Source organism: Haemorhous mexicanus, chromosome 1 (genome assembly GCF_027477595.1).
Source record: "Haemorhous mexicanus isolate bHaeMex1 chromosome 1, bHaeMex1.pri, whole genome shotgun sequence".
Taxonomy (NCBI): Eukaryota; Metazoa; Chordata; class Aves; order Passeriformes; family Fringillidae; genus Haemorhous; species Haemorhous mexicanus.
The window spans coordinates 126,388,362-126,407,030 of record NC_082341.1 but is presented as its reverse complement, the minus strand read 5'-3'; the positions used below and the strand labels follow the sequence as shown (position 1 = coordinate 126,407,030).

Below are 18,669 nucleotides of genomic sequence, written 5' to 3'. Positions count from 1 at the left end.
GAGAGTCTGGGTCTTGTATCCTTAGTTTGGGGATTAAGTTCTTTCTCTAAGCTTTAAAAAAGTTTTCCTCATTTACAGGGAAAAGGGATGGTAATTATGAAAGTATTCCCTTCTGATGGCTCTTCCAGGGACTTGCTTTATTTTTTGTTAGAACCACTGTAGCACTGTCCTTTGCAGACTGACATTGGTTTACATCACAGTTTGGATGATCTTCTCCAGTTGTATAATCACAGACCAGCATGGGGAGTCTGTGGGTGGTTTTAAGAGATTTTCTAGGTTTCTTTGTTTCAGGAGTTTGGTGTCCAAACATTATATGATTTGTTTATACTGATTTCATTGGGAAGGAAAGAAAAAGTCTGATCTCCTCTTTACTGTAACTCGATAGCATGACAGTTATCTCAAGCATGGCTTCAGTTAGGTCTTATTTGTGCTAGAGGAATATTACTGTCTAATATGCACGACATTATGTGTGGATTTTCTCTGCTTCTGTTAGCAGCCTTAGAACTCTAGTGCTTCCTTCATGCCCTGATTTTATTGCTTATGTGACAGCTAAAATGATTAAATTCTTAGAACAAACTGAGACTGGACATAAAGTTTTACTCTCTACTATCATTTAACTTACATTAGTATTTTTGGTTTTATTCTGAGTGTGTTGATTTTAACTAATTTAACTGTTCTCTGTAATGGCATAGAAAAATTGCTTGTATCCTGATCCTGGAAACCCTCTCAAAGGGTTTGCATACATGTGCAGGCTTATTGGATCATTTGCATGAAGGGAGCTTGAATAGTGAAGGATTATTATTATTTATCTTAATAAAATCTTTTATTAAAATTGAGCTGTATATTCATTAAAATGCCTTATAGAGAAGAATGTTAAATGAAACAACATCCTGAGGGCTTTTTTTCTTAGCTGTGGTTGGATAGTTGCTAGAGATTTCCATGCTTTACACAGTCAGGAAACATGAACTCTTCCCACAGCCTTCAGGTATTAACAATTACATGTCACAGGAGACTGTCTAAATGCATGTGCAGCCATTTATCTACCTTCCCAGATAACCAGAGCTTTCACATAACAAAACCTTAAAATACTCAGGATTGCACAGAGAAAGGATGAGAAAGAATGTTATTGCATCCTACCTTTTAAAGAAGTCCCCAAAAGCAGAACTAGTGGATTGCTGTTCCTGCTTTTATCACTTCTGAACTCACTGCTAAAGTACCAATTAGATAAAGAACAGAAATTATCTAGGGAGCAGGGGTGATCCTCAGGACAGCTTAGGAGCTGCTGTGATCAGCCTGCAGAGTCAGACTCCTCCCTTTCTCTGATCCATGTATGTTGACTTTTGGTTTTTTGCTACAGCTGAATCTTCCCTATCACTGATCCTGGGGGTTAGATTGTCACCTAGGGGGAAGGATATGCAGCTTGTTGACCAAAAGCTAGGAAATCTGAAATCTGTGTGTCTCATACTCTGGACAGCAGCGCTCACATCTGTGCCATTGATAAAAGGACAAAAAGGAGAGCCTCACCTCCACCCACTTCTCTGCTTGTCACCTTCTCAACCACAGCAGCAAGCTCTGCTCAGGCCTTTCAAAGAGCTGAAGGGCCAGCTGTCTTCAGGAGAGGATGTGCATTTGTAGCAACCAGGTGACCAAGCTGCCAGCCCTCTGCCTGTGGTCCTGGCTTTGCAGAGAACTCCAGAGAGGACCAGGAGTTCACCCCTAGGCTTGGAGCACCTCATTGCCTGCAGGTAGCTCCAGACTTACAATGCAGCTTTCTCAGCTCATTCTTCAGAGAACCTGTCTCAGATCTTTATGCCGAGTAAAAAAGACTGAGTACTTAACTTTAGACCTTTGATTTTATTCCAGGGATGTGCTGTTTAAAACTTCACTCTTACAGCACCTAATTTGTAAGCACCTGAATTTTTTATTGAATCTCATCCTGACAGGTTATTTTGTAACTAGCAAGATTTTGAGTTAGCTCTTTTTGGCAGCTGTGGTTAATGAATTTTAATAACAGATGCTAGAATGAAATTATAAAATAGCCGTTAGCAGATCTTCCAGACTAAACCCCAGCTGTTTGGAAAAGTTTTTGGACATAGATCTACTTTTTTGACTGCAACTGCAAATGGAGTAAATGCAGGTCCATAGATGCAGAGCTCAGTTAATCAGAGTCAAGGAGTGCCTAACCTTCATTAGTGACCCACTAGGTGGAGAGGTTCCTGAATTTAGAAAGTTCTTGAGGAAATCTGGTTCCTGCTGTCTCTCTTGAAGCACTTTGTGAAGTACACAGTACCCAACATGTACCATTCATATCAGAAAAACACACAGCACAGCAATCATGGAGATGACTGAAGGTGCCACTTACTACTCTTTTTACCTTTCTACCTGTGCTGTAGCAGACTGAAGTAGGGCTTAATGACTAAAGCAAATCCAAGTGAACAAGGCCAGTTCCTCCTTAAATCAACACACAAACAGCAACAGAAGCTGAATTTGAGGGTAGATTTGGCCTTTCCTTTAAAAAAGGAGACCTGTAAGCAGTAGAAAATAGAAAATAATCCAATAAAAAGTACATCTACTATTTCAAAAGATGCACAGGAAGGTAGCTGCTACTGGTTTTAAGTGAGGGCTAATCCTTCACCTCAAGACAAATTTGCTAAGAAATGCTTGAAATTGTGTGTAAAAAAGCAGCACTGGACTAGGCAGGGGGAAAATATGTATTATGAGGCTTTTCTGCAATGGTGTCATTTAACTTGATCACCAGAGTGATGAGCCACTGAAGGCAGATTAGTTTATTTCACCTTAAGGAAATTCCCAAATACCCTCACAGGATTTTGACTTAAAAGGAGAAACAATGAAGTCATATTAGAGATCCTATATTGCAAAAAGGCAAGTCAAAATATTCTGCTTTTTTAAAAAAAAACGAATATAGGCTTGAAAAGGCACAGGAGTGACAGAAACAGTATAGGTTTGGTTTTTTGTGCTAGAAACTCAGGATTTCTTCTTTCATGCTTGTTGTATATTAAAGGCAAACCTTGGGGCACTTGAAAAGTATTCTCACACATGAGATAGAGACCTGAGTCACAGCATAAGGCTCAACTTCTCCTTTTCTTTACTAAGGAGCTAGACAGTGTACAGCTTTCATTTATTCCACCAGATTCAGCAGCATCTTCCCATTTGTCAGACACTGCCAGAATTCTCAGATCTAAATGGTAGGTTGGAATTTATACACTTGTAATCTAAATTTTTAAAAATCTTTAAAAGACCTCTTTTTAAAAATTAGCCTTTTCACTTGCCTTCCTCTGACAGAATATTTGGTGCTTTCCATACAATAACTCTCGAAAGAATTTGGTTTTATTTTGCAGTTCACCTCTAATTCCAAGCACTGAGAGCTGGGAATGCTGGACACTACAGGCTAGTAAGGAATGTATAGGAGCTTAACAGCAGGAGCAACAGACCCAGGTTAAAAATTCAGTGACCAGGAACAAATGTGCCTTTTATTTCATCTCCCAGCTAAAATCCTAGATACAGTTTATTGGCTTTAAACTTTTCTCATTTAGTAGAATAATCTAAGCTTAGTGTTTCTTCTTAATCACATCCACTTAAAATGGGACATATATGGCTCTATAAATTAAGCTAGCACAGAAGTATTCTTTGTTTAAAAGACTTGGAAATTGCTTGACAGTTAACTATTAAATGGTATCTGAAATACCTGGAATTTTCTCTGAAGGAGGTTATGCCTCTACTGAAAATGACAAAATCAAGTTTAAACCACAAGTGATGGAAACATGCTGCCTGCTTATCCCAAAGTCAGGAGCTAAGTGTATGTCTGAAAAATACTGAGCTAAAGTGTTTCTTCAAGGTGATACAGCAGCTTAATGGCAGGGTCACCTTTTGAATAAAACATATTTTTTATCCCACAAAACTCACAAGAGTACAAGTATTTCTGTTCACTTAAAAATAAACTAGAGACCTGTTGAATTTTTCTCATAAAGACAAATCAACAGGCATATGAATGTGGCAACCAAACAGTCATTAGTGCAGTGGTTATATTTTGCACTTGTCTGTGATGTTTTGACTGAAGAGTCTATCTTGGACCTAAAAAACCTTTTCTCCGAAATCATACATTCCCATATGAAGTTTTTTCTTTGGTTAGTATTTTTCTGAGGAAGAATTTTGACCAACTCTCCCTAGACTCTTAGTTGAATGTCAGATGCAGCCGCTTACATGTCCCCCTGAAAAAATAGGTACAAGTCTCCTTTTTAAGGAGCAGCAAGATCTGCAGCATCCTTGTAATACTGATGTGCTTCTTCTCAAATTTGGGGTTCTGACATAAAAAAGGCTGGAATGAAGGATATGGTGTTGCACATACCCAAGTGAAGGCAGGGAGCCAACAAAATGCTGTTGTAATTACAAGTGAACATTCTTGTATCATAAAACTGTAAAGAAAAAGCTATAAATCAGAGCTGGCCTGGTGGTCCCTGGCAGCAAAGTGCAAAAGATTTGAGCTCATTCCCTTAGCTAGCCAAGAATGGAATCCTCATGGCAGCAGCAGCTCATTCCAAGGGAAGGGCATCCCTCGTGACTCTTGGGTGATGGTCATGAAGCAGTGATTTTGGTGGGAGTCAGATCCAGCCTTCAGCCCTGAAGGAGTGATAGTCTGAAAAGTGCTGGCCATTGTGAAAAGTAAGGCAAGCTGTCAACCAGAGGAATTTTGTCTTCAAGAGAATTTGTGTGTGGGTGTGTGAGTGTGTGTGTGTGTGTGTGTGTGTGTGTGTGTGTGTGTGTGTGTGTGCGTGTGTGTGTGTGTTTAGGAGCCTGCTGCTTTCATTGTTAGGTTTGCACTACTGTTCAGATGCCAATATTGGATCACTTCTTGTACTTGAGGATGCAAGGTTGTCCTTTAATTCAGGTAGTTAGTTTCATATTTCTGTACACTCACTCATGACACCAAATCATGCTAAAACCTTTGTATGAGCATTAGAAAAACACAAAGAAATCAAGTAATGCTATACAAAATGTCACATGAAGTTCCCATCATGAATGACCATGGACCCAAATTTAAGCTTCAGTTAGAAATGGGATTTTCTTCTACTCTGGAACATTCTTCTTTTCAGATGTCTCACAAGGATGTAGCTCTTTAAAAATCATTGGTATGTCTGGATAATTTACTAATTTCAAAAGTAACTAAGTAGCAGAAAGGTAGGAAATTAGGAAAGCTGTTAGCATTGGGCAGTTTTCTAGAGACATTCTTTAACAAAAACTGTGTGTGTTAGTATTTCCTGTTCCTCTGAAAGATGTGGCTTGATCTGAGCCTACATTTACAGTTTGTGTTTGGAAAATAAGATGATGTACTGTTGTTAAAATAAAACAAAATAAAAAAATCCTAAGGGTGTGCAAGTGATTACAGCAAAACAAACCCCAAATTGACAGCTGCACAAACAACCCTTGCACAGCAGTGGTAGTCAGCTACTAAGAATGACCAGTTTCCCATCATACTGGTCAGAGTTTATAATTGATATCACATTTGGGGAGTCTTCTGTAATAAAACCACAATTTAATAAGCTAACTTGATTATGGGAGAGATAAAGGAGAGTGGACCAAAATTCAGGATTGTTTTGCAGAGTATGTTACCTCCCTGTTGATAGCAGTAAGAGAGCAAGACAGACAGTGCTTTCCAGTATCAGCCCCTACAGTGGTTTAGGAGGTGCAGTCCTGAAAGGTGAGGGGCTCTTTCCCAAACAGATGTGACCCCCTGCAACTCTGATAAACTTCCCGAAAAGATGAGGGAAATTTGTACCGCACAGGATGTGCTCAGCACATTGAGGGATTGAGTTAGTAATGTCCCTGATAATTGTGGATACCTCATTGTAGGAGTCAGTTTTTATTTAAATTTTTTTAATAGGAGTATACACATCTGTCTTTATACCCAGCAGCTTTTCTGGCCCACAAGAAGTCCTCTGTGAATTTCCCCAACTGAGCTCAGTGGGATCTCTGTCAGCTGCAAGATTTATGTCATCTTTTTCAGTCCTGAGAACTGTTCCTTAAGCTTTTCACATCTGGATTTAATTGGAAAGACATTAAAAGACATTAAGTGTGCTGGAAAAGCATACTTTAGAGAAGATCTTTATGGACACTTCCATTAAGGGAGCTGATGGTTGTAGGTTAAAATGGGATGAGGATGAGCCATCAACAGTTAGCAAAGACAAAATTATATTACAAACTACTTCAGATGAGAAGTTTGTCCTGTTGCTCTTGGGTCTGACTCCGCTCGCACTTAAATCAACTTCAATTAGGGAAAAAAACCCCAGCTAATGCAGTGAAAGAATACTCTAAGATCAGAATCAAAAACTTTTTCCTTTTGGAAACACTCAAATTTCTAATTACATGCCATATATGCTAAATATAATGCTTTTAGCTGTCAATCTAGATTTGGTACTTTGTTGGACATACATGCACACTTGTAAAATGAGACCTGGAGAATGAAGAGGGGGATTGGTCATTAGGGCTCTGAGGGTGGAAGTATCCTTCTCTGAATGCCAGTGTGCTGGCCACAGGAGTAAAGTTTCACAGAAGCAGAGATAGGATACAATTTAGTACATGGGCTTCATTACAGATGTTGTAATGCAAGAATCTACAGCCCTAAACTCCCCCATTGTTCCAGCTGCAATTTGCTCCTTGAAGAAACCAATGGCCAATTCTTTGCATTAAGTGTAATCTATTGCTTTTGTCTTCAAACCGAAGTTTCTAGTCATGTTTAGATTGACAAGAGCTTAAAATTTAAGGTAATGGACTCAGTATGAGAGAACAAACATTCTTTCATTCTAAAATTGCTAAAACCAAGGAATCTGATATTTAGGAAATGGCTCCCATGTCTAAAGCAAAGTGTATGGTCTCTAGACATAAAAATATGTCAAGTTTAAAGAAAAAAATAGGTAGTTTTGTTAAACATTGTAGGGAGAAAAGTACTCTTTAGAATGTTTCAGCAAAGAAAAATTTGTGAGGCTCTCACCAGTCATCTTCTCTCAAAAGGGAGATTTTTTCTCCTCAAAGGGAGACTTTTTCTCCTCTATAGAAATTGCTTTCATTGTTGGGAAGATGATAGCTTGATGAGTGATAGTGAAAGGAATGAGGCATTTGAATTAAATGGCTGCAGTGCAGACTGCAACATTTTCTATCATTAAATACCTTTATTCAGAATCTCTCTCTTTTTGTCTTGGCTTATGACAAAATGCATGTAAACTAGTAGAACTGATTCTTACTTTTATTGCCTGACCTTGAGCCAGCCCTAGCTGTGCTCATGTTCTCTTGCTTTGATTTCCTTCTCTTTTAAAACATAATTAATTAAACTACCTCAGTTCTTTAGTGACACTTTGTCTCATGAAGTAGAGGATATTGGCAAGGTGAACCAAAAAGTATCTAACCACCAGTGAGAATGTTTTACTGGTTCAGTTTACTAAGTGAAAGAGTAACCATGTGGATGCAAGTATTGAGTAATGCTTGATAGCTTGAATCTTGTTCTGTACTGATTTTGGTGTGGATATTTTGGAATTTGTAAAAATCCTTTAATATCTTTTTTTTTTTGACCGCTCTGTATAAGCAATTACCTAAGAAAACCATTTCAATAACAGAATAAATGCTTATAGCTCAATAATTTTGTTAAAAGAGTTCTAGTTATATTTGACCCACATAGTAATGTATCTATCTACATTGCTATGTGGGTCAGGGCCCACTCCCTCATGGGGAGTAACACTGTCCTTTATGTATTGACACCCATGCAGTGAAGGCAGTGGCAGTGATGTCAAAACCAGGATGGAGCTGTGGAAGTCAGATGAAGGAAGAGGATTGTTTAACACAGTATGTTTTAGAAGTCACTGTAAACTCTTACACAATTAGGAATCTCAGTCAACTTATTTAAAACCAAGAGGTCAAAATCTTCTGCAATGTATATGGGGTTAATGGCAGCAGACTTGCAACTCTACTGCAGTGACGTGGAGAAATGCCTATAAATAAATAAATAAATAAACAAACCAGATCATTCCGAAAACACAGCTGACAAGGATGTTTTCCAGCCATCAGTGATGAGAGAGTGATTCATGGCCTTTTTTCAATGCTGGTGCAGGATTTTGCCTGAGGATATGCATTCTGCTGTTTTCAGTTTTACATTTGAAATTGTCTTTCTTAAAATCTCCTATAATTTTAGTCTGCAGCTGCTCAATCATGTTTAAGTGTTGTCTTAGTTGCATAATTCAAACCTCTACCTACCAATACAATAATTGACCATCTAAGTACTCTCATTTGGAAGCCCCTAATTACTGAAAGCCCTTACATTACTTAAATGTAGGGGCTTTCAGTAATGTAGGGGCTTTCAGCTACTCCTTCTGAAAGTTAGTGTTTAAGTAGCTTTTGTCTAAGGATATAAAATTAGAAGCAAGATTAATTTAAGATTAATTGCTATCTAGTGAAGTTCTGTTGTATATAAGTAGTGCAAACACTTGGAAATTTAATTTTAAAATATTTTCTCTTGTGTTCATAAGTAAGCTGTGATGATTCATGATTCTTTCTGTATTTGTTCTTGGAATTGCAGCAACTAAAGCAAAAATTTGGAGTCTTGAATTTAGAAATAAATTTACTTTAAAAGAACTCCCAGAATTCTAGACAAAATCTATAGCAGATACACTTAAAAAATACTGAAAACATCTGATAGAAGATTGACTTAACTCTTAATTTTGTTTTAACTGTTTAAGATTTATGTTAAGTGCTGGTACTGGGGCCCAACTTTCACATCTCACCTCACCATTAGAGGATGTAGACACAACTCAGTAGATACTGGCACTGAACCTGAAAGCTCTTTTGAGATGTTCATGAACAAGCATCAACTTACTGGCTTCCTGCATAGATTGTCATGAAGGCAAATGTCTTGGTAGCACTTGAGTACATTTCCCCTTCCAAGTGGGAATATGTGTGTGGGAGGAGTCTGAGAGGACACAGATTAAAGAACAGTCCCGTAAAGTCTGAGTCCCATACAGATCCTTCAGCAACCCCTTCTTCTCTTATTCCCACCTGCAAGTAAGAACACAACCTAAACTTGGCAACTAGACTAGCTTCTCCATGCTGGATTAATCTCTTATATTATGTTAACTTAGATGTGTTTGACTTTAAGTATCATTTATTAAATCCTCTTCATACAAAAGCATACCTTTTACTAATTTTTAAATAGGTGCTTCTCAGCTTTTCTCTCTTTGTGATTGGAAAGCTTTCTATCACCATTAAAACAAAAGAACTGTCTCACCCCACATGATTACACAGCTCTTTCTTGGGCTTTAAGAGAATGCTTTACCATTCCTTACTCCTGGGATTATTGCATGGTCACAAGAAAGGCAGTCAGATTTCGGGTGTAGTGGTTCACATGGAAAATAAGCCATGCCCAACTGACTCTCTCTACTGTTAAGCAGTCTCTTCAATTGATGAAGTAGATGAATTTTGGTTGAAGATAAAAACCTATTGAAATAAAGTTCCATGTTGAATAGTGCCATTCACTCCATGCACTTCTCAGCATATCAAGAAGCATGGAGGAACGAGTACACGCATCCAATAAAACCAGGTGGAAGAAGGTGAAATGCATGCTGTTGATAGAAGCTCTCTTTAATATGTTGGAAAAATTGTTCAAGAACAGTTAATCCTTACTTTAGGATTACCCCCAGAAAGCTGGCAAGGTCAGGCTGTACATGGATTGTGTGTCATTTAAATTCTGGCTGCATGAGTTGCCTGGGGGCAGCATTAACTAAAACGCGGGACTTGTTCTAAGATACATCTGTGAATCATCATTCTTTGTTTGAAAATAGTGCACTCCTCCTATCCTCCAAGCTCCTTCTCTTGACAGGTGCAATCAGTAGCCTTAAGTGTAGTGCCTATCAGGTGACTATGCCTTTGTGCAGAGATTAATCGGTTTTGGAAAATGCTATTTCCATGTACACTACATGAGTTAATCAGATTGTAACCCTGTGTTTTTCATGCATATCATAAACGATATGAAGAAAGAGCCTAAAGTCATTTAATTAGGGTTTACACTGTGTGCTATGAAAAGCCTTTCTGTACTTAATATTCAAGCAGATTTTAACATTGGTTCACCTGAAATCTGATCAACTGAAGAGAACAGCACCTTGAAAAGAAAGCAATGAAAACTCCTAGCAGGAGTTATTGCTTGCAATATAGTAAATTCATTTACAACAGAAGCTGTGGGGAAAAGGGATTTGTTTGCAATACTTGGGTTGGTTTTTTTTTTTTTAGCTTGAATGTAGCCAACCTGACAATTTCAAGAGGATTAAATAGGTATGTTAAGGATTCAAATTTTAGCTTTTTTGTGTGCATGTATGTAAGTGTACACAAAGAAATACATCTTCTCTTTGTGCATTTCTCTGTTCATGAAGTATTGAGTGTGGGCAAGTTAAAGCCAGGTGGAAGCTTAGTTAAAAATTTCTTCATCTAGAGAAATGAAAAGCAATCACCAAGAACAATAATTTGAATACATACAAATTTAAATAGTTGCTCAGTTTTGGGGCACCGAGCCTTCAAACTCACCTCTATAGCTGTAATATTGTTGGGGTTTTTTTTTTTCAATAGCCTTTAAATGTGAAATTAAAATTCATATATTAAAAATTCATGAAGTGCATCTCATTACTGATGCAGACAGCTTTGCTGCAATGTTATTGCACAGCTGACATTGCCTTTTAAGGCCTCAGTAGTCAGGGAGAGGTAAAGAAACTCACTGGTTAGGGGGACACTTTTGATTTAGAAAATAAATAAACATTGATTTGTTTGTAAATACTACCAGTTTTGCTCACGCTCTACTGTTGTCTGGCTTTTGGCTAGAAACTAAAATCCAAGACTAGAGTCTGTGATGGTAACCTGGTATGCAAACATGTTCTCAAGCCTAAACTTGAGCAACAGAGACTTGCTGATGCATATGGCATGTGACTACAAGAAACATGACCACAATGAATCATTTGACTCAGCAAACTCAGTCCTTAACCTAGACCCAGCTACTAAATGCAATAAAATCTTGTCCTTCATGAACTTCTCTAGACCCTGACAAGTCAGTCTTGCAGTTTCTGCCAGTAATTTTATGTCTTCAGAAAACACTGATTAAGGCCAAGCTGAATATGTTTTTTCATGTACTTAGAAAATTGATGTTAGGAGGCATATTGCCAGTGAACTAACAGTATGAAGCAGTGTGTTTATTAGGATTGTCTCAGACCTCCTTGGTAAAGTCAACTGGAAGAGCCACAAAGAACAACAAACTTCTACAATTTTCAGTTTCATGGAATAAGCTGAAATGTAATATAGATTTAAGAGGAAAAACACAAACCACATACTGTGTTAAAACAAATGGGAAAATTTTATTGTGAGGATGTGATCTTAAATGCATATGGGCTAGTGGAGTGCCTGTCTGCTGCTCTTGCTAGAGAATGATCTAATGTTACTAGATTGTCATTATAAGACACTTAATCCTCAGAGTGAGAAACAGGAAGAATATTTACAAGTTTCAGTGCTATTTACTAATAGCCAATTGACTTGAGGAAAGCTAAAAAATGACTGGAAACATCCATCCCCATCCTGATACACACACATACTAGTAATGGAAATGGCAGCCAAGACAAACAGCTAGCAGCGCGGTGCATCCTGTTGGCATCGGATTTTTGGCACTGTTGTAGCTACACAGAAAACAAGTGATACAAGAAATGTGTAAGGACATCTGTTCTGTAACCTATGGGGCTTCACTCACAAAACAGTTGTAAAATCTTCTGGGGGAGAGAAAAATTTCTCTGTATCTGTGCAGATGCTCTATTGTAAGAAAAATATCAATGGAAGGAAGTGTTGAGCCTTTGAAAGAGGAAATTGTTCACCAGATTCACTGTCAAATGTTCCATTCTTTTCTTTCCTTTTCATTTAACCTAAGTTATCTGCCATTCATAAGTTATATTTAAGCCAAGTGGTGTAAATCTATTGGGACTAATAGAATTGAATCATGGATTAAATTACCCTGGTGTCTGCTTGTAACTCTTCTTCACTGCAGATTACTCGAGCTCTGTGTCGCTCTGCTGACTATTCAGGTCACAGCCTCTAAGCTACCAGCTTCCTTCCTGAATCCAGCATCTTCATGTCTGTCTAGGGGCATGGTGGGGAGAGAAGAAACATTAAAGACATCAATTAAGATCCAAAGTATTGTTTACTCACCTGCTTCTCTTAGCTTGCTGATCCTTCCAAATACAAACAGGCTATGGGAGAAAGAAAAGGGAGGGAGGTTTAGTACAGTGCAAGGCTCTCTCTACCATTCCTCTATACCCCTTCAGCCACATCCCATGAATGAACCTTTTAAAAGGAAATAAACTTTTCCGAAAATAAAATCTTGTTGCAAATGTTGGGATATAAGTAATTAGGCTACCCCCACAGGTAGCTTATGGAGAGTAAGACATGGTTCCATGAAAAAGAAATCAGACCTCACAGTAACCTGGAACATATTAGGAAACTGGAAGTTAAAAGAGGGACTGTGAGGTATGGGAGATTGGGAGAGCCTTGGTAAGAAAAGCTTAGCCCTGGGAGCTGCTGGAGTCCTGGGTGGGAGCACATTTAGGAGCTGGAAAAATGCAGACTTTGACAGTGCACACAAAAACACCTTGATACCTGTAGCTGGCAGATCAAGGATACAGGCACAGGACTGCTTCCCTGCTGAGTGCTCTCTCTGATATTTGATTTCATAAATGCAATAGGTCCGAGATTTTATCTTTTATGTGATATTTCAGTTTGGGAAAGACATGGCTTGAAGAAGGGTGAGATTATGAAATGAGACTGCACCATGTTACAGGCATTAGGATTTGGAAATTGTGTTGATATTAAACATGCTTATCATTGAACACCTTGAATCGTATTTTCATTTCATGTGTTTTCTCTAATTGATCCGTATTTACTTTATTGACAGTCATATGTTCCCATGCTCCCACTGCCATAATAATCCATGCTTATAGGCAAAGTGTTCATTATTTTATATTGCAGTACTTCTTCCCTGGTTGTTAGAAGAGGAGAGGGGCTCTCTTGACCTGATTCTATTAAGCTAGTGGCTAATGTTCATAAAGGAAGTTTCAAATCAGTTTTCCTGGAAAACAACCCTGAAAACTGCTCTGTAGTTCTGTAATTTATGTGGGATGCCTTGCAAATAGTCAGCTCTGTGAGTAAAACAGTAGTAAGTAACAGAGCTACTCAGCAGTTCTAGAATTTGGATGTTTGTGTTGACCTAATTAATCTCTTGATGATTTTGGGATTTCAGGTGCCCCTAATTGAGACCAGACTGTTCTGCAGATCATATGATCAATCTGTGACTTAATCTTGAATGAAACTTTACTTGGCTCTGCTTACAAACTATGATCAGGGTATTTTTGTCCAAGTCATTGTACAAACAAATAACCTGAACACAAAGTTCTTCCACAATAAGTTTACAATTCACACATCAGACCAGGAAGCTAAGAGTGGGTAAGAAAAAGTAAACAAGGTGGGTTGAGAAACATGTGAGGTAGCAGTTTAACTGTGTGGGAGGAGCTGATGTCTCAGCTTCCTTCCCTCCTTGCAGTGCTACCTGGGAATGGGCTTTGGTTTACCATACATAAGAAGGAAGGAGATTCTGATAGTTTTGCTAACATGCATCAGGAAAAAATGGATGTGAGAAGACAGGAGATTCTTGGGTGCCAGTCCCTACCCATTGGATTCTTTCTCACAGTTGCTAACCCATGACCAATTGAAGTACAAGGATGCACAGGAGCCCAAATCACTCCCCTTCCTCACATGAAGTCATGCTTGCATTGTGATGAAAATGACCTCAGGGAGAGGAGGAGAAGAGACATATTGGGATGAAGATGTATGTTGGGTTACTGGAACAGAAAAGTTACAAGAACAGTAGTTGAAAATTCTCATTGCCACTGGAGGAATTATTTGTGATGAGCAGTGACTTGCTGTGCAGTCAAGATCAAGGATAGAAAGATAGATGGTGGTTAGATCTTATAGAAGTGGAGAATGCATATGTGAAACTTGTGAAGGGACACTATGAGGTGCTAGAGGAAGAATTTTTGTGAAGAATGGAAATATATAAAAACTTCAAGAAAACCAGAAGAAATGAGGAAAGAGAAAATTCTCTCTGTGGAACTTAGTGGGTGACAAAAGTGAAAGATCCACTAATGGGATCTCATACAGGGGGCTCAGAACACATGGTAAAGGTGGAGTGGATTGTAGGTAACAGTGATAATCTGAGGTTCACCAAGAGACTACATAAAATGTTCAGGGGTTTTTTTTGGTTGGTTTTTTTTTTCGGTTGTTGTTGTTTGTTTGGGTTTTTTTTTGTTGTTTTGTTTTTTGTCAGGGCACAAACCATAATATTTCACAGACTAGAAACATTCTACTTTCATGCGTGATGGGTGGGAGTGCCTTGCACAGCCTTCTGAGGCTTTAGCAGCTTGTCATTACTATAGACAAATATGGGACACATGGTCTTTTACTTTGGGGCAGCCTAGCAATTTTTGTGCTGTTATTCATCTCACCAAAATACACATTGTCTAATAATATTTAAGTTGTATAAACATACCTTTCAAGCGAAGGAGTTGTTGAGAGAATCCAGGCAAAGAATTAGTACAAAGGCAAATCTAATACTTCATTACGATGGCAGCTCCTGTTCCAGGCAGGGTCCCTGCTCTCTGAGGGAAAGGAAGATGATAGAGTCACAGATTCTCTCTGTCCCAACAAATAAGAAGAGAGCAGCAATTGTTGCTTCACAATTGTTGCTTCACTGTGAACAGCACTTTAGGGCCTCCAGTCAGTTCCACTGCTTGAGGTGTTAGTTAGGGCCCAATGTGAAAAGTCACCTTTTCTTTCTCCTGTGATTAGTTCTGAATGCATCTCAGGAGGAAGTGATTAAAAAGCAAAATCCATTTTGCGGTTCTGCTTTACATTTCACCTTCTCAGTAGAAGTGACCTCAGCTGTTTTATTGTGCTGGCTCTATCTTCAAAGTCGGCCATGTGATGTCAGAGAGTTTCATAATCAACCTTCCTGAATCAATTTTTTTTTACCAAAGCAGATAGAGGGAAGAGAAGAGAGGACTCATAGCAGATGAGGCAGAAGTTGGTCAATGAAGAATGCAATGGAAAATGTTAGATAAAAATTGACTGTTCTTCTATTCCTGATTCTCCCTAATCACCCCACATAGGCTGCCCCGGATTAGCACATTTCACTACCTGTGTATAAGACATCAGGCTGTAACATTGTTCCAGATCTGACTTTGGAGTGCTGGTAGTGTCCTGCTGACCCTCTTCCCACTTCTCACACCTTCTGCAACCATTTGCAGCTCAGTAGTTTGTCCGTAGGATCTCTGGAAAGTGTGGGCTCTAGGAAAGCATGTGGGGAAGCTGGAGAGACTTTACAACCAGAAAGCCAAGAATCCTGAAAGTATATCCTATTCTTTCTATAAGTGATGAAGCTTGCATTGGCATGGGAGTCACTGATATGCTCAGGAAGAAGAAGATCTCCTCAATCCATGCACAAGCACAGCTCTTTATCATGGAGCTGCTGTGCACCCACTCTCCTAGCTCTGTAGGCTGGATGGCTTTAATATACAGGAAATTATTAAATCTGCACACCTTCCTTCATTTGGTGCTAAGATAATTGTGCCAGTGGGTTTTTTGACAACTCATTTTTTCTTTAGGCAGCGTTAAGTGCCTTGAAACAGTTTTCAGAACAAGGACTGGATCCAGTGGAAGGAGCTATGAAAGTTGAGAACGGATCACATGAAAAGTAAGTACCATTTAAATCCTCTGCATTTTAATGCCTGTGTGGCATGGTAGATAAGAAATTTTAATTAAGAGCTTAGTTGCCCTTTTAAACCTGTGCAAAACTATTTCCTCTGGAATTTACATACAGTTTGTGACAATTTGAGAGGATAAACACGATTTCAGGTTTAGTGTAACTGATAATGTTTACTAATTAGCTATGAGATAGTCCTGTGGAAATGGTAAAGAAAAGGATTTTCTTTCCATTGTATGGATTCTGTGTAAGCAGCATAACATGATTTTTGTCAAATGTGTTGTAGCACATGATATTGCCTGTAAATAAGCATAGCTATCTGCCAATAAGTCATTATGACTGCAGGCTGAATTTTACCTCAGAGAATTTAAAAGCTGAAATTTCTTTCAGGTCTTAAAAAATTCTGATATGGAATTTAGCTTTAAGCAGTAGACAATAGAACAGGGTTTCACACTGGATTTTCAATTATTTAAGAAAGTGGGATTGTCCATCCAGTAAAGATTTTTTTCCAGCTGCTAGTCTGTTTATGTAAGAAAGTAGTCTTGTGTTACTAAATAAATTAGGAAGTAGTAGAATAAAAGAAGTAAGACTAAAAGTGGCATTTGGAATTTTCAGTAGATATATTTGGGCTATTTATAAACTAATTTAATCAGAAACATTTTTCCATATGATCTCATCAGCATAGTATTTGAACATAAATATTGTTGTTTCACTTTAAAATGTTACCTTCCACAGTGACCTTTGAATCTCATGTGCCATCTGGTAATAAACATGTCTTGAAGATGTGCAACCCTGGACCTTACCACTCTTGTTAATGTATTAATCTTTCAGACAAGTCAAGCATCTGGGAGAGAAAGCAGACAATAAACAGACTAACTCAGGCACCATTGCTCAGGACTGCAAGGATTCAAAGGCTGTCGTCTAGGAGCTTCCCAGCACCCACGGCTGCCACTGCATCCTTATAAACCTGTCAACACGCAATAGGGTGTATGTGTACAAGGAAATGAATGACTAATACCATTATTTGAGTCTTATGTGAAGACAACACTATTCTAACACGAGAGATAGTATACATGGTACTGTTTATTCAACTGTGGAAAAAAATAAAATTGAACATTTCCCTTAGAACTCGAGATCAGAGCATAACTCAATTGCCCAGAGGCAGAAGAAGTCTGATCGTGTTACTGGAGGTTAAAATAACAATGAATTAACAAAAAGTGTTAGGTAAAAAAAAAAAAGGGAAACTTTACAATTGATTAATATTGAGGAAAACAAGTCAGCATTGGTTCAGTTATACAATTTTTTGTAGTGTAGTTTTAAGTTCAGCTTACTGTTTTTTAAATAATGCTTGAATATTTTAAAATTAACCAATGACAGTGCTGTGAGAATTGTAGTTGTTGTCTTCATATATAGTCATACAGCTTATCTTTTTATGCAAACATTATGCATTCTTCATTCTATATGAATATGTATGACTTTAAGATGCACTACTCAGAGTTGTATGCAAACAGAAGTTTAAATCTTGACAAGTATTTGCTTAACATGAACAGATGTTAGTTATGATCATTTTCGATATACTCCAGGAAAAAAGCAAATATGGTATTTGATTTTCCTTGCCATCAATCAATTAAAGAGGCGTCTTGCCTCCAAGCAACATTTTCCCTTTCAATTCTGCTCTCTGTTGTGTGAAGCACATCTACACCCCATTCTGTGTGTTGTACCAAGCCACCGTTTGCATCAACTGAGTGTTTTTAATCTCTGCATTCGGACCAAGAGCAAAAGGGAGGACTGCAACGTTATCAAGCCAAGGGTGGAAACTGTTGATGTAAAGATCATTCTTTTGTGAAAGGAGTGGCAGCAGAGATAAGACCTGTGGCTGCTCTGTACCAGCATATTTCTTTTGAGTGTGTGGCCAAATGCAGTAAAACCACATCAGTTCATGTGTACAATGACAGTGTCTTCTGTTTCTTTATCCCTCACAGTTGGACAACTAAGACAAAAAAAAAGGAAAAGAAAACAATTAAAAACTAACAAATGACTGGCTACCACACTAGAGCCAGGTTTCAACCAAGCTGTCCTCATGCCACCACTTTCTACAAGCTTACTGTGTTAGACCAGACATGCTGGGATTTAGGTCCTTTATCTATCCAAAATACAGATTCTTTCGTTTAATGCAACAGATAAAGCTTAACTGCATAACAGCCATGACAACATTGCACAAGACTGCAGAAGCACCAAAACCAGAGATCACAACTCAGTGACTCACACAGAAAAGCAGGGGAACAGCAATGTGAGGAAATGGTGCAAGGTACAGTGGCATTGATTCACCTCTGGGATGGGCTTTTAGGAGAACACACATCTTGCTCTGCCAGAACCAGTGCTTGGAGGCCTATTTTTCTACTTCATGTTTCTCATGGGTATGATTCACTCTCAACCCCGGCAGATAAAGACCCTTTGTTCTAAAAGTTTGAAGTTTTCTAGGGTCTGACTCCATAAAAGAGTCAGGAACAAGCTGAGCCTTTCAGTTCCCACAGATTTCCAGGGGCGTTTGGCACCTGGCAGACTCGAGTTATTCAGGCAGCAGCACACAAAAATAATTAGCTCTTACACACCACCTTTCTCAGGGATATGTTACCTGCCTAATTGGCAGCTGGAGCAGAAATTCTGCTCCTTCAGCTCATCAGACAGCTCAGAGAGCCCAGAAACAGCCTCAGTCTGTGCTTTAGCTGTACCTGCTTGTATGCAGGATACAAATGGCATTACTGTCCCCTCTCAGGGAGAACAAGAACAAAAGGAAAAGGCAAACCCATTCCTCTGTCCTAAGGGCAAGATGC

General features: G+C 38.6%; 1 protein-coding gene across 6 annotated transcripts in view; it reads left to right on the top strand.

Annotated features, from left to right (window-relative positions):
* STAU2 (staufen double-stranded RNA binding protein 2) overlaps positions 1 to 17,784 on the top strand; it is a 151,482-nt gene extending 133,698 nt beyond the window's left edge. For 4 of the 6 annotated variants that reach the window (XM_059862308.1, XM_059862272.1, XM_059862298.1 and 1 more), the window contains 2 exons: positions 15,738 to 15,826; positions 16,667 to 17,784. In XM_059862308.1, the coding sequence (XP_059718291.1) occupies positions 15,738 to 15,826; positions 16,667 to 16,760 (183 nt within the window). In that variant the 3' untranslated portion in view covers positions 16,761 to 17,784. Of the gene's footprint in view, positions 1 to 15,737; positions 15,827 to 16,570; positions 16,621 to 16,666 lie in introns of those variants that run through there. The other 2 variants (XM_059862289.1, XM_059862318.1) reach the window with 2 other exon arrangements.
* Positions 17,785 to 18,669: the final 885 nt, after the last annotated feature.